This window comes from Ursus maritimus, unplaced genomic scaffold (assembly GCF_017311325.1).
Source record: "Ursus maritimus isolate PB19 unplaced genomic scaffold, ASM1731132v1 scaffold_26, whole genome shotgun sequence".
Taxonomy (NCBI): domain Eukaryota; kingdom Metazoa; phylum Chordata; class Mammalia; order Carnivora; family Ursidae; genus Ursus; species Ursus maritimus.
The window spans coordinates 30,579,895-30,592,357 of NW_024425119.1; the positions used below are offsets into that span (position 1 = coordinate 30,579,895).

Below are 12,463 nucleotides of genomic sequence, written 5' to 3' on the forward strand. Positions count from 1 at the left end.
TTTAATAGATTTTTAGTGAATTCTTTGGGATTTTTTATATATATGATTATGTCATGTAAAAAGAAACAGTTTTACTTCCTCCTTTCCAATCTGGATATTTTTTATTTCTTTTTCTTGACTAATTGCTTTCACTACAACTTCCATTACAATGTTGAATAGAAGTGGCAAAAGCAAACACCCTTGCCCTATTTCTCATTTTAGGCGGAATGAATTAAGCTATGTTAGATATAGCTAGTATAGTTTCATATACTCCCTTCATAATGTTAGAAAGTCAGCTTCTATTCCAAGTTTGTGAAGTGCTTTTACTCTGAAAATGTGTTGGACTTTGCCAAATGCTTTTTTCTGCACCAAATGACAGGAACATGTGATTTTTACATTTTCTTCTGTTGGCATGGTAAGTTATTTGCTTTTTGAATATTAAGCCAACCTTGCATTCCTAAAATAAATTTTACTTCCTCAGGGTGTATAATTTCCTTTATATGTTGCTGGGTTCAGTTTGGTAGTGTTTTGTTGAGGACCACTATATCCATATCCATAAAAGATATTGATCTTTAGTTATTCTTTTCTTTGTCTAGTTTTGGTATCAAGGTAACACTAACCTCATAGATTGAGTTGGGAAGTATTCTCTCCTCTTCTCTTTTTTGGAAGAGTTTGGAAGAGTTCAATTCTTCTTTAAATATTTGGTAGAATTCACCAGTGAAACTTATCTGTAAGCTTTATGGATAGTTTTTTTTTTATTATTATGAATTCAATCTCTTATTATAGGTCTATTCATATTGTCTATGTCTTTTAAAGTCAGTTTCAGGAGTTTGTGTCTTATTTTTCAATAGATTCTTATTTTTCTAGTTGTGCTAATATTCATCAGTGAACAAAAGCTAGTATCTTAAACCATTTAGACTTCAGGTTTTATTTCTATGTTTCATATTTTACTGAATAAAAGATATGAATAAAAATAATTAACTTGAAGTCAAAGTGTTGGAGAATATACTTAACATGTAACCAAAGGTGAGTTAAATTAGATTTTGATCTACTCATCTCTGTTCTTAATTCTAGTGTTAACAAGCCAAGATGTAGTTAGTAAAATGATTTTCTGGATCTGAGTTTCCTCATTTGTATTAGAGGACAATTGGACTAAGTGATCTCTAAGGCTCTTCCTTCCCTAAAAATTCTATTATTTTGTGAAATGTGACTCAAAGTGTGAGAAATGTGAGGTAAAGAGAAAATAATGTGAGAGCCATAAGCACAATAAGTAATTTGGGAAAAAAAAAAACTAGATAAATATAACTGATGGCAAGTTCTGGTAAAAATTAAATAATGAGATTTATGTTCTTATGATACATAACTCTTTTAAAAGTTCATTATCTTTTCTTTCTTGAAATGTTTGATCAACAAATTATGAATACCTATACATGGCATATTATATGATAATCCCCCCAAATTAGTCAAGTAAAAATGAAGTGAGTTGCATAAAGCACATGTATTTGAATTACATTTATGTATATTAATACACACAAAAGTACTATAAAATGAAGATAATTCAACACACTTCAGCATTATAGTTTTGTATGAAGACGAAGGGAGGGTCAAAGAAATGGGGCCAAAGGACACAATGGGCTTAACTAGATCTCAGATTTTCTTTTTAAAAATATCTGAAACAAATATTATAATCATTCAATATTTAATAAATTTGAATGGGACTGTTAGGCATTTTTTTGGTGTATTTCTTCTAGTCCTTTGTATATCTATTTCATAATAGTAAAGAGAAAGGAAAAATGACCTGAATTTTATATGACACACTTCAGAAGTATGTATATATAGGAATAAAATATCTAACCTCATAAAATAAATCTTTATATTTCAATTAATTGCTGATATTTTATACCAGCGACAGTCATAATACTCACCATTTGATGCTGTAAAATCAATAGCCACTGTGAAATTGATTTGCGTTCTAGAATACAAGTAAATAAGAATAATTAATAATCTCACAGAAAAGAGCTTGATTTCCATTTGTGTCATCAAGTTTTTTTAACATCATTAAATTTCCTAAATGTTATTTTCAGCAGGGATATTCAGTATACACTGGATAGCATCAGGATAGGCAGTTTTAAAAGGTAAAAACCGGGCAAAAGACCTTTACAATCATACAATTGTAAAATAAGAATTATTTTAGATTTTGGAATCTAAATAGCTCAGGAATAAAAACAGCTCCTATTTGGGAACACAATAACTAAGTGAGGGGCTCATAATAAAGAAGTCAAACTGCAAATAATGATCCGCCAGTCTCCAATATCAGCATTTACTACCAATCTGCTTTAAAACCATTCTGTAGTCATTGTTGAATCATTATACCCTCAGAAGTGTGGCACAGCTAAAATCATCTCTAATAATATCATTCCTTAAACTAATTCTTTTCACAAACCTGAACACACAGGATTTTCTTCTGCTTTCTTTAGAAATGAAGTATTTCAGGTACTGATCTATTCGTCAGTACTCACAGCATTCCTGTGTGTGTGAATTTACAGACAGATAAATATTTATATAGATGATATTGGTCATATATAACATAAATTTTCAGCACATGGTAGTTACCCAAAATTATTTTTACTGGGTTAGTTCTCTTATCTTCTTTTTTATGTTCTGACAGAAACCAAAGAGGTGACATTTGCATAAAAAATTCACTCATTTGGATACATCTCCTACTCTTATATGTAATTCCACCTCTTTCTTACCAAAGAAAGCAAAAAACTACAAATAAGCAACAATAATATGATTACTGGGATAACCTGCAATGACACCTAATTTAAAAAATAATTTAAAAAGTAAGTCATTTGAAAACATGAATACCATAAATCACCTTATCTTTAGAAACAAATTACTTCTGGCACATTGCACGACTTACTTAACACTTCAAAGCCTGGAACTGCTGTTTCAATGGTGTTGATGATGACGATGACAATGATGGGTCCTACAGCATAGGGTCCCTTGTAGTTCTCTTAGTACAACTTATAGTAATATTTCCTTCTGTTTCTAAAAATTCAGTTTTAAAATCCCTAAATACTATTCAGGTATTGAAACAAATTCACACTTTTTTTTTTTTTCCTCAGGAATGAGCAAGCTTTTGTGCTTTACACTTAATAAAAACTAATATAGGTTCTCTTTATAGCTATAAGGTAATTTTTTCCTCACAGTAGAAATTAGGTTTATAGGCTAGGAATATAGGCTAATTTGGAGCATACCACTAACGAGTATGAACCAAAAGGAGTTAAAAACTTTTCGAAAAAGAATATAATGAGACATTTGGGAGAACACTTTGAGATAATAAATCCCTTTGAGGAATTGAAAGGAACAGTCACCATTGGCACGTTGCTTCGTCATTCTACTGCTAAGGACAGAGGTAACTGTGACACAGGGTAGTAAGGTGTATCAGAAAGGGTACAGCTTTTGAATCTGAAAGCACAGGGTTTGAATTCTAGCAACTCAGTTGCTGACATTAGTCAATTTCAAAATTCTCGAGGTCAGATGCCTGTACACAATAATAACAAGAAGTAACAGAAAAACTAAATGAAATATTGTATCTATCTCTATATATTTATATATGTAACACATTATATATAATGTATTATAAGCATATAAAATGTGCTTTTACATAGCTTTTATCAACTAACTTCATAATAATTTTTTAAAAGATACTATTATTCTCCTTTTATAGACAAGGAAATCTACGCTCACAAAACTTAATAACTTTTAACATGAGTAACAAATGCCAGTATTGAATTTGAATTCACATCTAACCTCAAAGACCATATTGAGAAACTCCATACTACTCTACTCTATTTCTACTGTTAAATATTTGTAAACTGCTTGACTATAATAACATAATAAAAGATAGTAATTATTATGTCACAAACATAAAAATGATACTATACAAATATCCTTAATGATAAGAATGCCAGGGCACATTCTTGTGCTTGGGCAAATTAGCCCTTGTATCTAGTATGTTGTTAAATATATAAATCATAAAATTATCAGTACAAATGCCTTTTCCTATTATTTTTTCCAAATGACACCTCTTTAAAAATGAAAACTCCGAGCTTTAAGAACATATGTTTTAGCACATTACAAAGGCCAATTTAGGAATTGAGTCTTCGGTTCAATCTCCCTTAGGTTGGAGGGATAGATACCTTGTCTTGAATCAACTGTCTCTTACAACAGGGTCTGCACAATGCTTTGCCAATATTGGAACCTCACTGTATTTATCAGGTGAATGAATGCATTCATTTTATGATTGCTTCTAATATGTTCTCCAGGATAGTCCAATATGTGTAGCATAACCACCAACTTCTTAGAAACATTAGTTGCAGGTTAAATATTTCAATGATCAGAGATACAATGGTCCTTTCAAAGCCAAAGTTCTGCCCAGCAAAACTATAAGGAAAAGGCATGGCTACCAACTAAAGAACTACACTGTACATAAGGGGAAAAAAAAAGGAGATATTTATTATTAAACTGCCTTACTGAAACCTCTAGCTAACAAAATGTCTAGCTAGCTAAATAAACTAAATTACAAAAGCAAGTGGATTAGGTGCCAAAAAAATCATGAAGGGTTAAAAAAAAAGAAGAGAAAATTTAAAAAAAGGGAAAAAGAAGGAAGGAAGGAAAGAAGGAAGGAAAAAAGAAAGAGTCTCGTATCATACCATTTGGGTTTTTCCCAAATTACAAAATTGTAATTTATACAAAATTACAAAAATGTAATTTAAAAAATTACAGTTCAACATTTATTGAGCATCTTCTGATTGCCAAGCACTGTGTTAAGAAAACAGGAGCAAACCAAAAACCAAAAACTATCCTTGAACCTCTAGGGCTTATAATCCCAGTTTTCTACTGTTATAAGCAATGACAAAAATAGCACAGTAGTTTACCATTGAATTCATAATCAATAGCGTAACCTAAAACTCAACCGTGCATCTACTGTGGGTAACAGCTTATTCATTCCCATGATTCCCAAGTTTCCATTCATATTATAATGTATACTTGCTATACCAAGTGTCACATTCTACGTTATTTTAAAAATATTAACACACAAGCTTTTTGTTTGCTGTTGTTGTTGTTGTTTTTTGAGAGAGTGTGCACAAGCAGGGGTGGGGAGGAGGGTGGGGCAAAGAGAGAATCTTAAGCAGACTCCACACCCAGTGCAGAGCCCCACATGGGGCTTGATCTCACAACCCTGAGCTCACGACCTGAGCCGAAATCAGGAGTCAATGCTTAACTGACTGAGCCACCCAGGCGCCCCACTAATACAAGTTTTAAAGAAAGTTGCCAGCAATACTATAACTCAAGGCTATAAGACAGATTTCTTGTAGACTTTGATAAATGATTTGTGTCATAAAAGTAAACCAAACCAAACATCTTCATTGGTAATCCTGTTACCCTTTTTCATTCTTTAATATTGCATGAAGCCTAATGTTAGAAGAAAAAAAATCAATCACGCATCAAAGTAAAAAATCTGAATTCACACGAGATGACTCCTGGCAGAATATTCATAAAATGATCACATATAAATCCTTGAAACATTCTGCTTAGGAAGTGTTACTTTAGTTGTCATTTTGCATTTTAGAAGCAGACAAGAAGGAGCAGAATTTCAGGAAACCCAGATAGGAGTATTATATTTTCGAGTATAAAAAGGCACGCCTGCCAAATTTCATGAGTTAGTAGTAACGTCTCATGAGACTTCCCAATGCATATGTCCTAGTACTGCTAAAATATATAGTTGGAAAATGTCCTTATTTTACTCTGCCACCTTTCCAAAAGCTGTAAACGACAAATAAGATGTCAAGATGGAAGATTTAACTAGCACAGCAAAGATCCATAGAAAACAAGTTTATATGTGTATGTCAGAGAACACTACACTTACGGCTGTGTATCCGCACACACGCATGTGCACACACACACACACACATACACACACAGAGTAATCCCATCTTAGACAACGTCTCTCTGGCTGTCATTATGAATTAATTATTCAAAACTAACAACTGTGATGGGGGTGTGCAGAAGGACTATTTTGCTTTCTTCCCAATTTCAAATTCTGTTCAGCTGCACAAACTGAACATTATCAGTATGAGAGATGAACTGTCAGCCATCCTTCTTTAAATCAATCTTGACAAACTCAGGTTCAGATCCACTAGCTGTTGGAATTTAGAACCTTTAAATGAAATTGAGATGCCCCACTTAGCTCTAAGATTCCTCTTATTCTTGCCATACCGGCACCAAGACTACGCTTCTTCCTTGAGATCCTGACATGCAGTCTTGTTCTCACTTTGGCTCTGGAATCTACCCTGAATCCCTGGTTCACTTGCCTCAGGCACCATTATCCAGCTACCCCTAGCTGGGGTCTTTCCTACCCCTAGCTCACATTGGGCCAAATCGTAAACCCATTCCTTTCTTACCTTTCCTCTTTCTCTTAAAGGTACTTCAACAACCTAAATGACAACAAAGACAACCGCCTCCTTCCAGATTTTGCTGCATTTTCAAAATTCCTGCTTCCCACGGTCATAAACTACTCACAGGATTAACTGCCCTCAGCGAGATCTAGAATGATGGCAAGCTTTGAGATACACAAATGCAGATCCAAATATAAACACTTTCACCTACTTGCAACGTGATCTTGGAAAAGCTACTGAACCTCCCCGCAGCTCCTTTATAATAAGTTTAGGATAATAAAACCTTCCTTGGATTGTTGTTTTGAGGACAAGCACCTGTCCTTTAGTAGGCACTCAATAAGCACTTGTTATGCTTGTTATCACCATTATTGATGCTAGCTTTTGGGGATCTGAGTTAGCATACTTCTTTGAAAACTGGAGTGCACTTCTTTGAAAACTGAAGTGCACGGTGCTTATCAAATTTCTGGAACTACCAGAGTTTCAGGTTATTTCTGAGAACCTAACCCTCCCATGTCCGATTTCCTTCCTTTCACACTAGTGGCTAAAGTCTCAACCTGCCCAACCCAAAACTGCAGCATAAATGATCTCACCTTCTTAGAGGTGTTATCTGGGTACTTCCTCAAACAAAATCCCTTGGCATGAAATAATTGTAAGCTTTGACCCCTGCCTTGTTTTCTTTTCTATCCTTCCAAACAGTCTGGATTTCTGATAGCTCAGTGAAATGTCGAAAGTCAGAATAAAAGGTAATGAGAACAACAATGTGGTTCTTCAACTATTTACACTAATATTCTTGGTCCTTACTAAACCTAGGTTGCATCAATTACCAAACCTTTGTGCCTTCTCTGGACTTTGAAGACTGATTTCAGTATTTTTTTTTTTAACACAGTATGAGTGTTCCAAAATACAACTTCACAAGGCCTTGTAGTTCAAGAGCTTCTTATCAAGAAAGGTATGCAAGGTGGCCACGCTTTTTTCAAATCACTGGTTTAGAAAATACCTTACAAGTGACATAATCAAAATAAACAAATAAACCATCGCCCCAAACAAACAAACAAAATGCAAGCAGCAACGAACAATCCCATTTAAAGTGAGGCAGATGGTAAAGAGCTAATCATCCCTAGCAGAAAGATTCTGAACTTCTGAACCATAGACTGGAGTCGGAAACCCAGAATCACAACTAGCTAGCTAGTTGACTCCTCTGCAAAATTTCTAAGTCTCTAAGCCCTGGTTTTCTCAAACGATAAACAGGTAATCGCTACACTGAAGAGGTCCTCTAATTAATACAAATAAAACCCCAAAGCGCTGGAGGACAAATCCCCTGAGCAATCCACATCATCCTCTCCTGGTTCATATTAATCCCTTCCTCTGTTGGGTCAGAAGAGACAGTTCACTCTTAACACGAACATGCATTTCTCTTTCATTAATTCCTTCCCTAGTGCTGGTCAGTGGCGTATCAAGGATGGGGTAATAAACTCCCAACCGGTGTAGGCAGTAGGAAGTGCGCTGTCTCTAGATGACTTAAAACCAGTAATGCAATCTTCTAATACTCAGTCAACATTTTATTAGAACCCTAAACCAGCAATTCTAAGCAATGTAAGTGATAAACTCTCCTGCTCTACCACGACCTGCCCACCACGTCTAATTGCCCACCAGAGAGAAACTATTTCAGAGATAGAGAGATTGGAAATGCACACTCTGCTCATAAAACATAACTAAGAAACTGCCTGATACAAAACAGATTGTCAATATTTGGGCTAAATTAGTGCTAGTTCTGATGATGAAGCCTACACGCAGTTTTCTTGGACTCTGAAATGGCTCTGAAAAAAATCATCTGAGAACATAAGCGGTTAATGAAACCACACGTAAAAAGATGCAACTGGACATGTGTAGCCTTTTCAAGCATGCATTTAAACATGCATAAAAATTAGCAGAACGCATCAACCAGAACAAAGCTCAAGAGTCTTAATATTTCTAAAAGTTTCCTTTCTAAATCTTAGTTTAGGCAAGTTTAGTTTATATATGACAATACTCTCTGTGAATATATTTATAGAAGGCAGAATGGCTTTGCTTTTATTAGATTTAGCCCCATTCAGCGCTGCAGGGTTTAGCTCTCCACTGATTTGATGAATGCAAAACACTTGGGTGCCACAACAAGAAACCCTATAAAAAATCCTAGACGTGTATATTCGGTTTTCAAATAAGAAATTAGATTAGGAAAAAAACAAACAAACAAACCCTTACAGTATTGCATGTTTGGCAAGATGTGCTCCCCGAGGCAACCCATCCAATATAAAGCCACCAATTTTATAAAAGTAAGGCAAATATTTTACAACATCATTGCACTCGCTTCAAGTATTTTTAAGGGAAAGAAATCCTTATGGAACTTGTTGATAACAGGACTTACTGATATTCAACTCACCCTTAAAATAAGCAGTATCAAGAAGCCCACTTTAGCCTTTCAAATGAGCTTTTAAGAGGTAGGTAACTCTTTCTGTTTTCCCCCCTTAAAGACTTCTTACTTCTTTTAAGTGGAATATAAACTTTTTATCTATAATTTCATACAAGTTGTAGAATCAGGGTCAAGAGTTTGGGTGGAGATTGGAATGGAAGAAATGTCTCGGCATTNCTCCAAAAAGAAGTGAACTATAAAAAAATTACATTTATTGACTTTGTAAATTTGAATGTATCTTTTTTCTCTCCATGTCTCTGATAACTAGGACAAATATCACCAACAATATTATGAAGATCAAATGAGATAAGACATACTGGAATTTTAAACAAATTCAAATTATTCAGAAAAGTAGTAGCTAGCATTTATTGAGGATTAACTCATTTAATCCACATAGTCACTCCATGAGATAGGCACTATTAGCTTTATTCCTATTTTATATAAATGGAAACAGGTTATGATAACAAGAGGCGGATCTAGGATTTGAACTAGGCAGTTCGTGCCAGAACCCAAATTCTTGGTCACTGCTATGCATTGCCTAACTTACCAGCAACTGCATCTTTGCAATTGACTTGCCTTTGGCCAAATATTTACCTATTAATTTCCCAGAACTTGTCCACTGAGCATCTCGCTTATTAGATGTGAGGGAAACAAACAGTCCCATGCTTCTTTTTTTTTTTTTTAAGATTTTATTTATTTACTTGAGAGAGAGGAAAAGAGAGAGGGAGCACACGCGCTCCAGTGGAGGGAGGGGCAGAGGCAGAGGGAGAAGCAGACTTCCTGCTNAGCAGTGAGGCTGCCGTGCAAGGGGGTGGGGGGACTCGATCCCAGGACCCTGGGACCATGACCTGAGCGGAAGGCAGACACAACCAACTGAGCCACCCAGGCACCCCCAGTCCCGTGCTTCTAATCTTGATTTTGTCTTTCCTCCACGTCACTGCAAACCCAGATATGAGTTAAATGGAGATAATTTCTGGCAGAGGCCACATAAAAGCATTTTTTCTTATCCCAGAAAACGTGGTTCATCTGTTTTATTTGGTGATTGCAGTATGCATTATAGAAAGAGGAAATGTCACAAGATGATAAATTCTGAGAGAGACAGAAAGGTATATTACCTAATTCAAAGAATTGTCACATTCTTTGTTTAAAAGTCCTATTTGTCATAATGTTTCATTATGCTAAGAGATTTGGGGAAAAGGGTAGAAAGTCAGGTTTAAAATGGCTTTCTCATCAATCTGGATTTATTCATTGGCTACTTGGTGATCAACTCTATAAAAATAATTTAAAAAATTGCCAGTCTCTTTGAGAAAACAAGTCATATAAAAGGACAAATGAATATGATACCTACGAAACTGGCAACCACTTAATGTAAGTGGTAGAGACTTCTGTAGCTCATTGGAATCAGTTCGATGAGAGTTCGGGCTTTCTTCAGAGGAAGAAAAAGACAGTCTGTAGTCCTGCAAGTTTCTAATACATTCAGTCGTCTGATAAAAGCAGGGACTAGGGTCCATGCCAACATGAAATTCTGGTAACTTGGAGGGACTCAGTCTGCAGAACGTGTGATCTGTCTCCCCCTTCATCTGTCAGTCAAAGAGATGTGCAAAACTTTACAGGTATTTGTTCATGGTCATGTTAGTGGTGGAGTGAAGAGTTTCATGAAGACTTAAGACACACAGAGGACTTAACCAAAGTGACATTTATGATTCTGCCCCGAGATACTTATAGTATATAGAGCCATTGAAAATATAGAAATACATATTTTACAAATCTGTAGAAGTCAAAAAACCCACTTTACAGATAATAATAATGATAATAATGATAATGCTACTCTAAAGCAGAATTGTAGATTTCAGAACAGTCTGTGACTTTATATGAATCCGACATTGTTCTTACTAACAGTTATCGGATATTCAATAGTTATCAGGTATAGATTAAAGGTTACTGAGTAAATCTCTTTAGTTCTCAATTATATCAGACTTTAAACATTTAAAATTATTTCTTAATAAGCCAACAAATAACATAACCACTGGGATAAATGTACAGAGTATAATTTTGAAAAATGACCCCAGGGTCAACAATACAGAAGGGACAGTTTTTATTACTCTACAGTAAGACATCTTTTGTAGATATTATTCTTCTATTTAGAAAATAAAGCTCTTTATGACTTCAAGTCATAAAATATAATCTTATGCTCCCGGGAAAGCACGGTACTGCTTAACCAAAAAAAAGTCTTAAAAATTAGATTTTTATTTCAGAGAATATTTGCATAAAAATTAGAGCTTGGCTGATTTAAAATGCATCTGTCTCTTCTGCTCACTGTATACCTGAATCTATAAACCTGATGATTGCAGCTAAACAGAGTGTTTTAGCAACTGAGACTGTGAATGAAAAGTAACAAGCTAACAATACAGTTTCATGAACAATCAGGGTTATATTTTCATGTAAATAGCTACATCAATAACAACTGAAGTAATGGAAGCCTAGAATATCCAGTACTAAAAATTAGGTCTATAATTCCTTTGAAGGGGGAGATATTAAAGGACAATTTTGTTTAGTATTTAAATGTGTTCATTCTTAACTCTGCATAAATTCTACTTGGATTCATGGGAAAACAAATAACAACATTTTTATAATTTTCTATTGAATTATTTTTTTGTGAGCTGAACCAAGAAGAGCGATGAAATTTTAAAGGCAATTCAAGAATTTCTTTCTAAGAGTTTAATCACAAGCTGTTAGTCCTGCCTATTCCACATCAGTCACCTGTTTGCCCCCTTTTTCTTTTCTCATGCTCCCACACATCCGAGATGTAAGGGAAATGTTTTACAAAATGACTGCAGGAAAATCTCAACTAACTTTCTTTTGGAAAGCCCAGAGTTAGCCCAGAGTACCGATGGCTACTCATACTTTATACCTTATATGTTGATTTTTTTTTACCTTTTTGTTTGTTCGTTTCATTTTTAAAGATTTTATTTATTTATTTGACAGAGAGAGACACGGCGAGAGAGGGGACACAAGCAGGGGGAGCGGGAGAGGGAGAAGCAGGCTTCCCACTAAGCAGGGAGCTCGATGCGGGGCTCGATCCCAGAACGCTGGGATCATGACCTGAGCCGAAGGCAGACGCTTAACGATAGAGCCACCCCGGCGCCCTTTACCTTTTCTGAAGACCTCTACCTAAGTCAGCTCAGGTTCAGCATGACCATAAGTTAACAATAGCTTCTCCTAGATTCGAAAGGATAAGGTGAACAGGTCCCTGAATGGATGCCACCTAAATCAGCAACCCAAGTTAGCAATGAAACAATTCACAAACGCTGGTAACAAATACTGATATCTTAGTATTTTAATTTAAAAGTGCGTAGTTACTACAATGTGTTATAAAGACAAAATGGAACTGAACACTTTGCTCCTATCACTTCTGAAATATCATACTTATTTAGAAATATGGTAAAGCATCTCTTTAATAAAAAAAACTAACCTTGATAATCCCATAAATCTTCAAATGTACTAATATGACCTCCAAAATACTATGTTGGGTTGCTTGGTTGACTGCAGCCCAAAGTGCCAGCTTATTTCA

At 35.1% G+C, this 12,463-nt stretch overlaps 1 protein-coding gene across 1 annotated transcript in view; it reads right to left on the reverse strand.

Annotated features, from left to right (window-relative positions):
- Positions 1-12,463, reverse strand: part of CPNE8 (copine 8) — a 210,098-nt gene that overhangs the window by 39,064 nt on the left and 158,571 nt on the right. Inside the window, exon 14 of the mRNA XM_008704450.2 lies at positions 1,905-1,951. Within this exon, the coding sequence (XP_008702672.1) occupies positions 1,905-1,951 (47 nt within the window). The remainder of the gene's footprint in view (positions 1-1,904; positions 1,952-12,463) is intronic.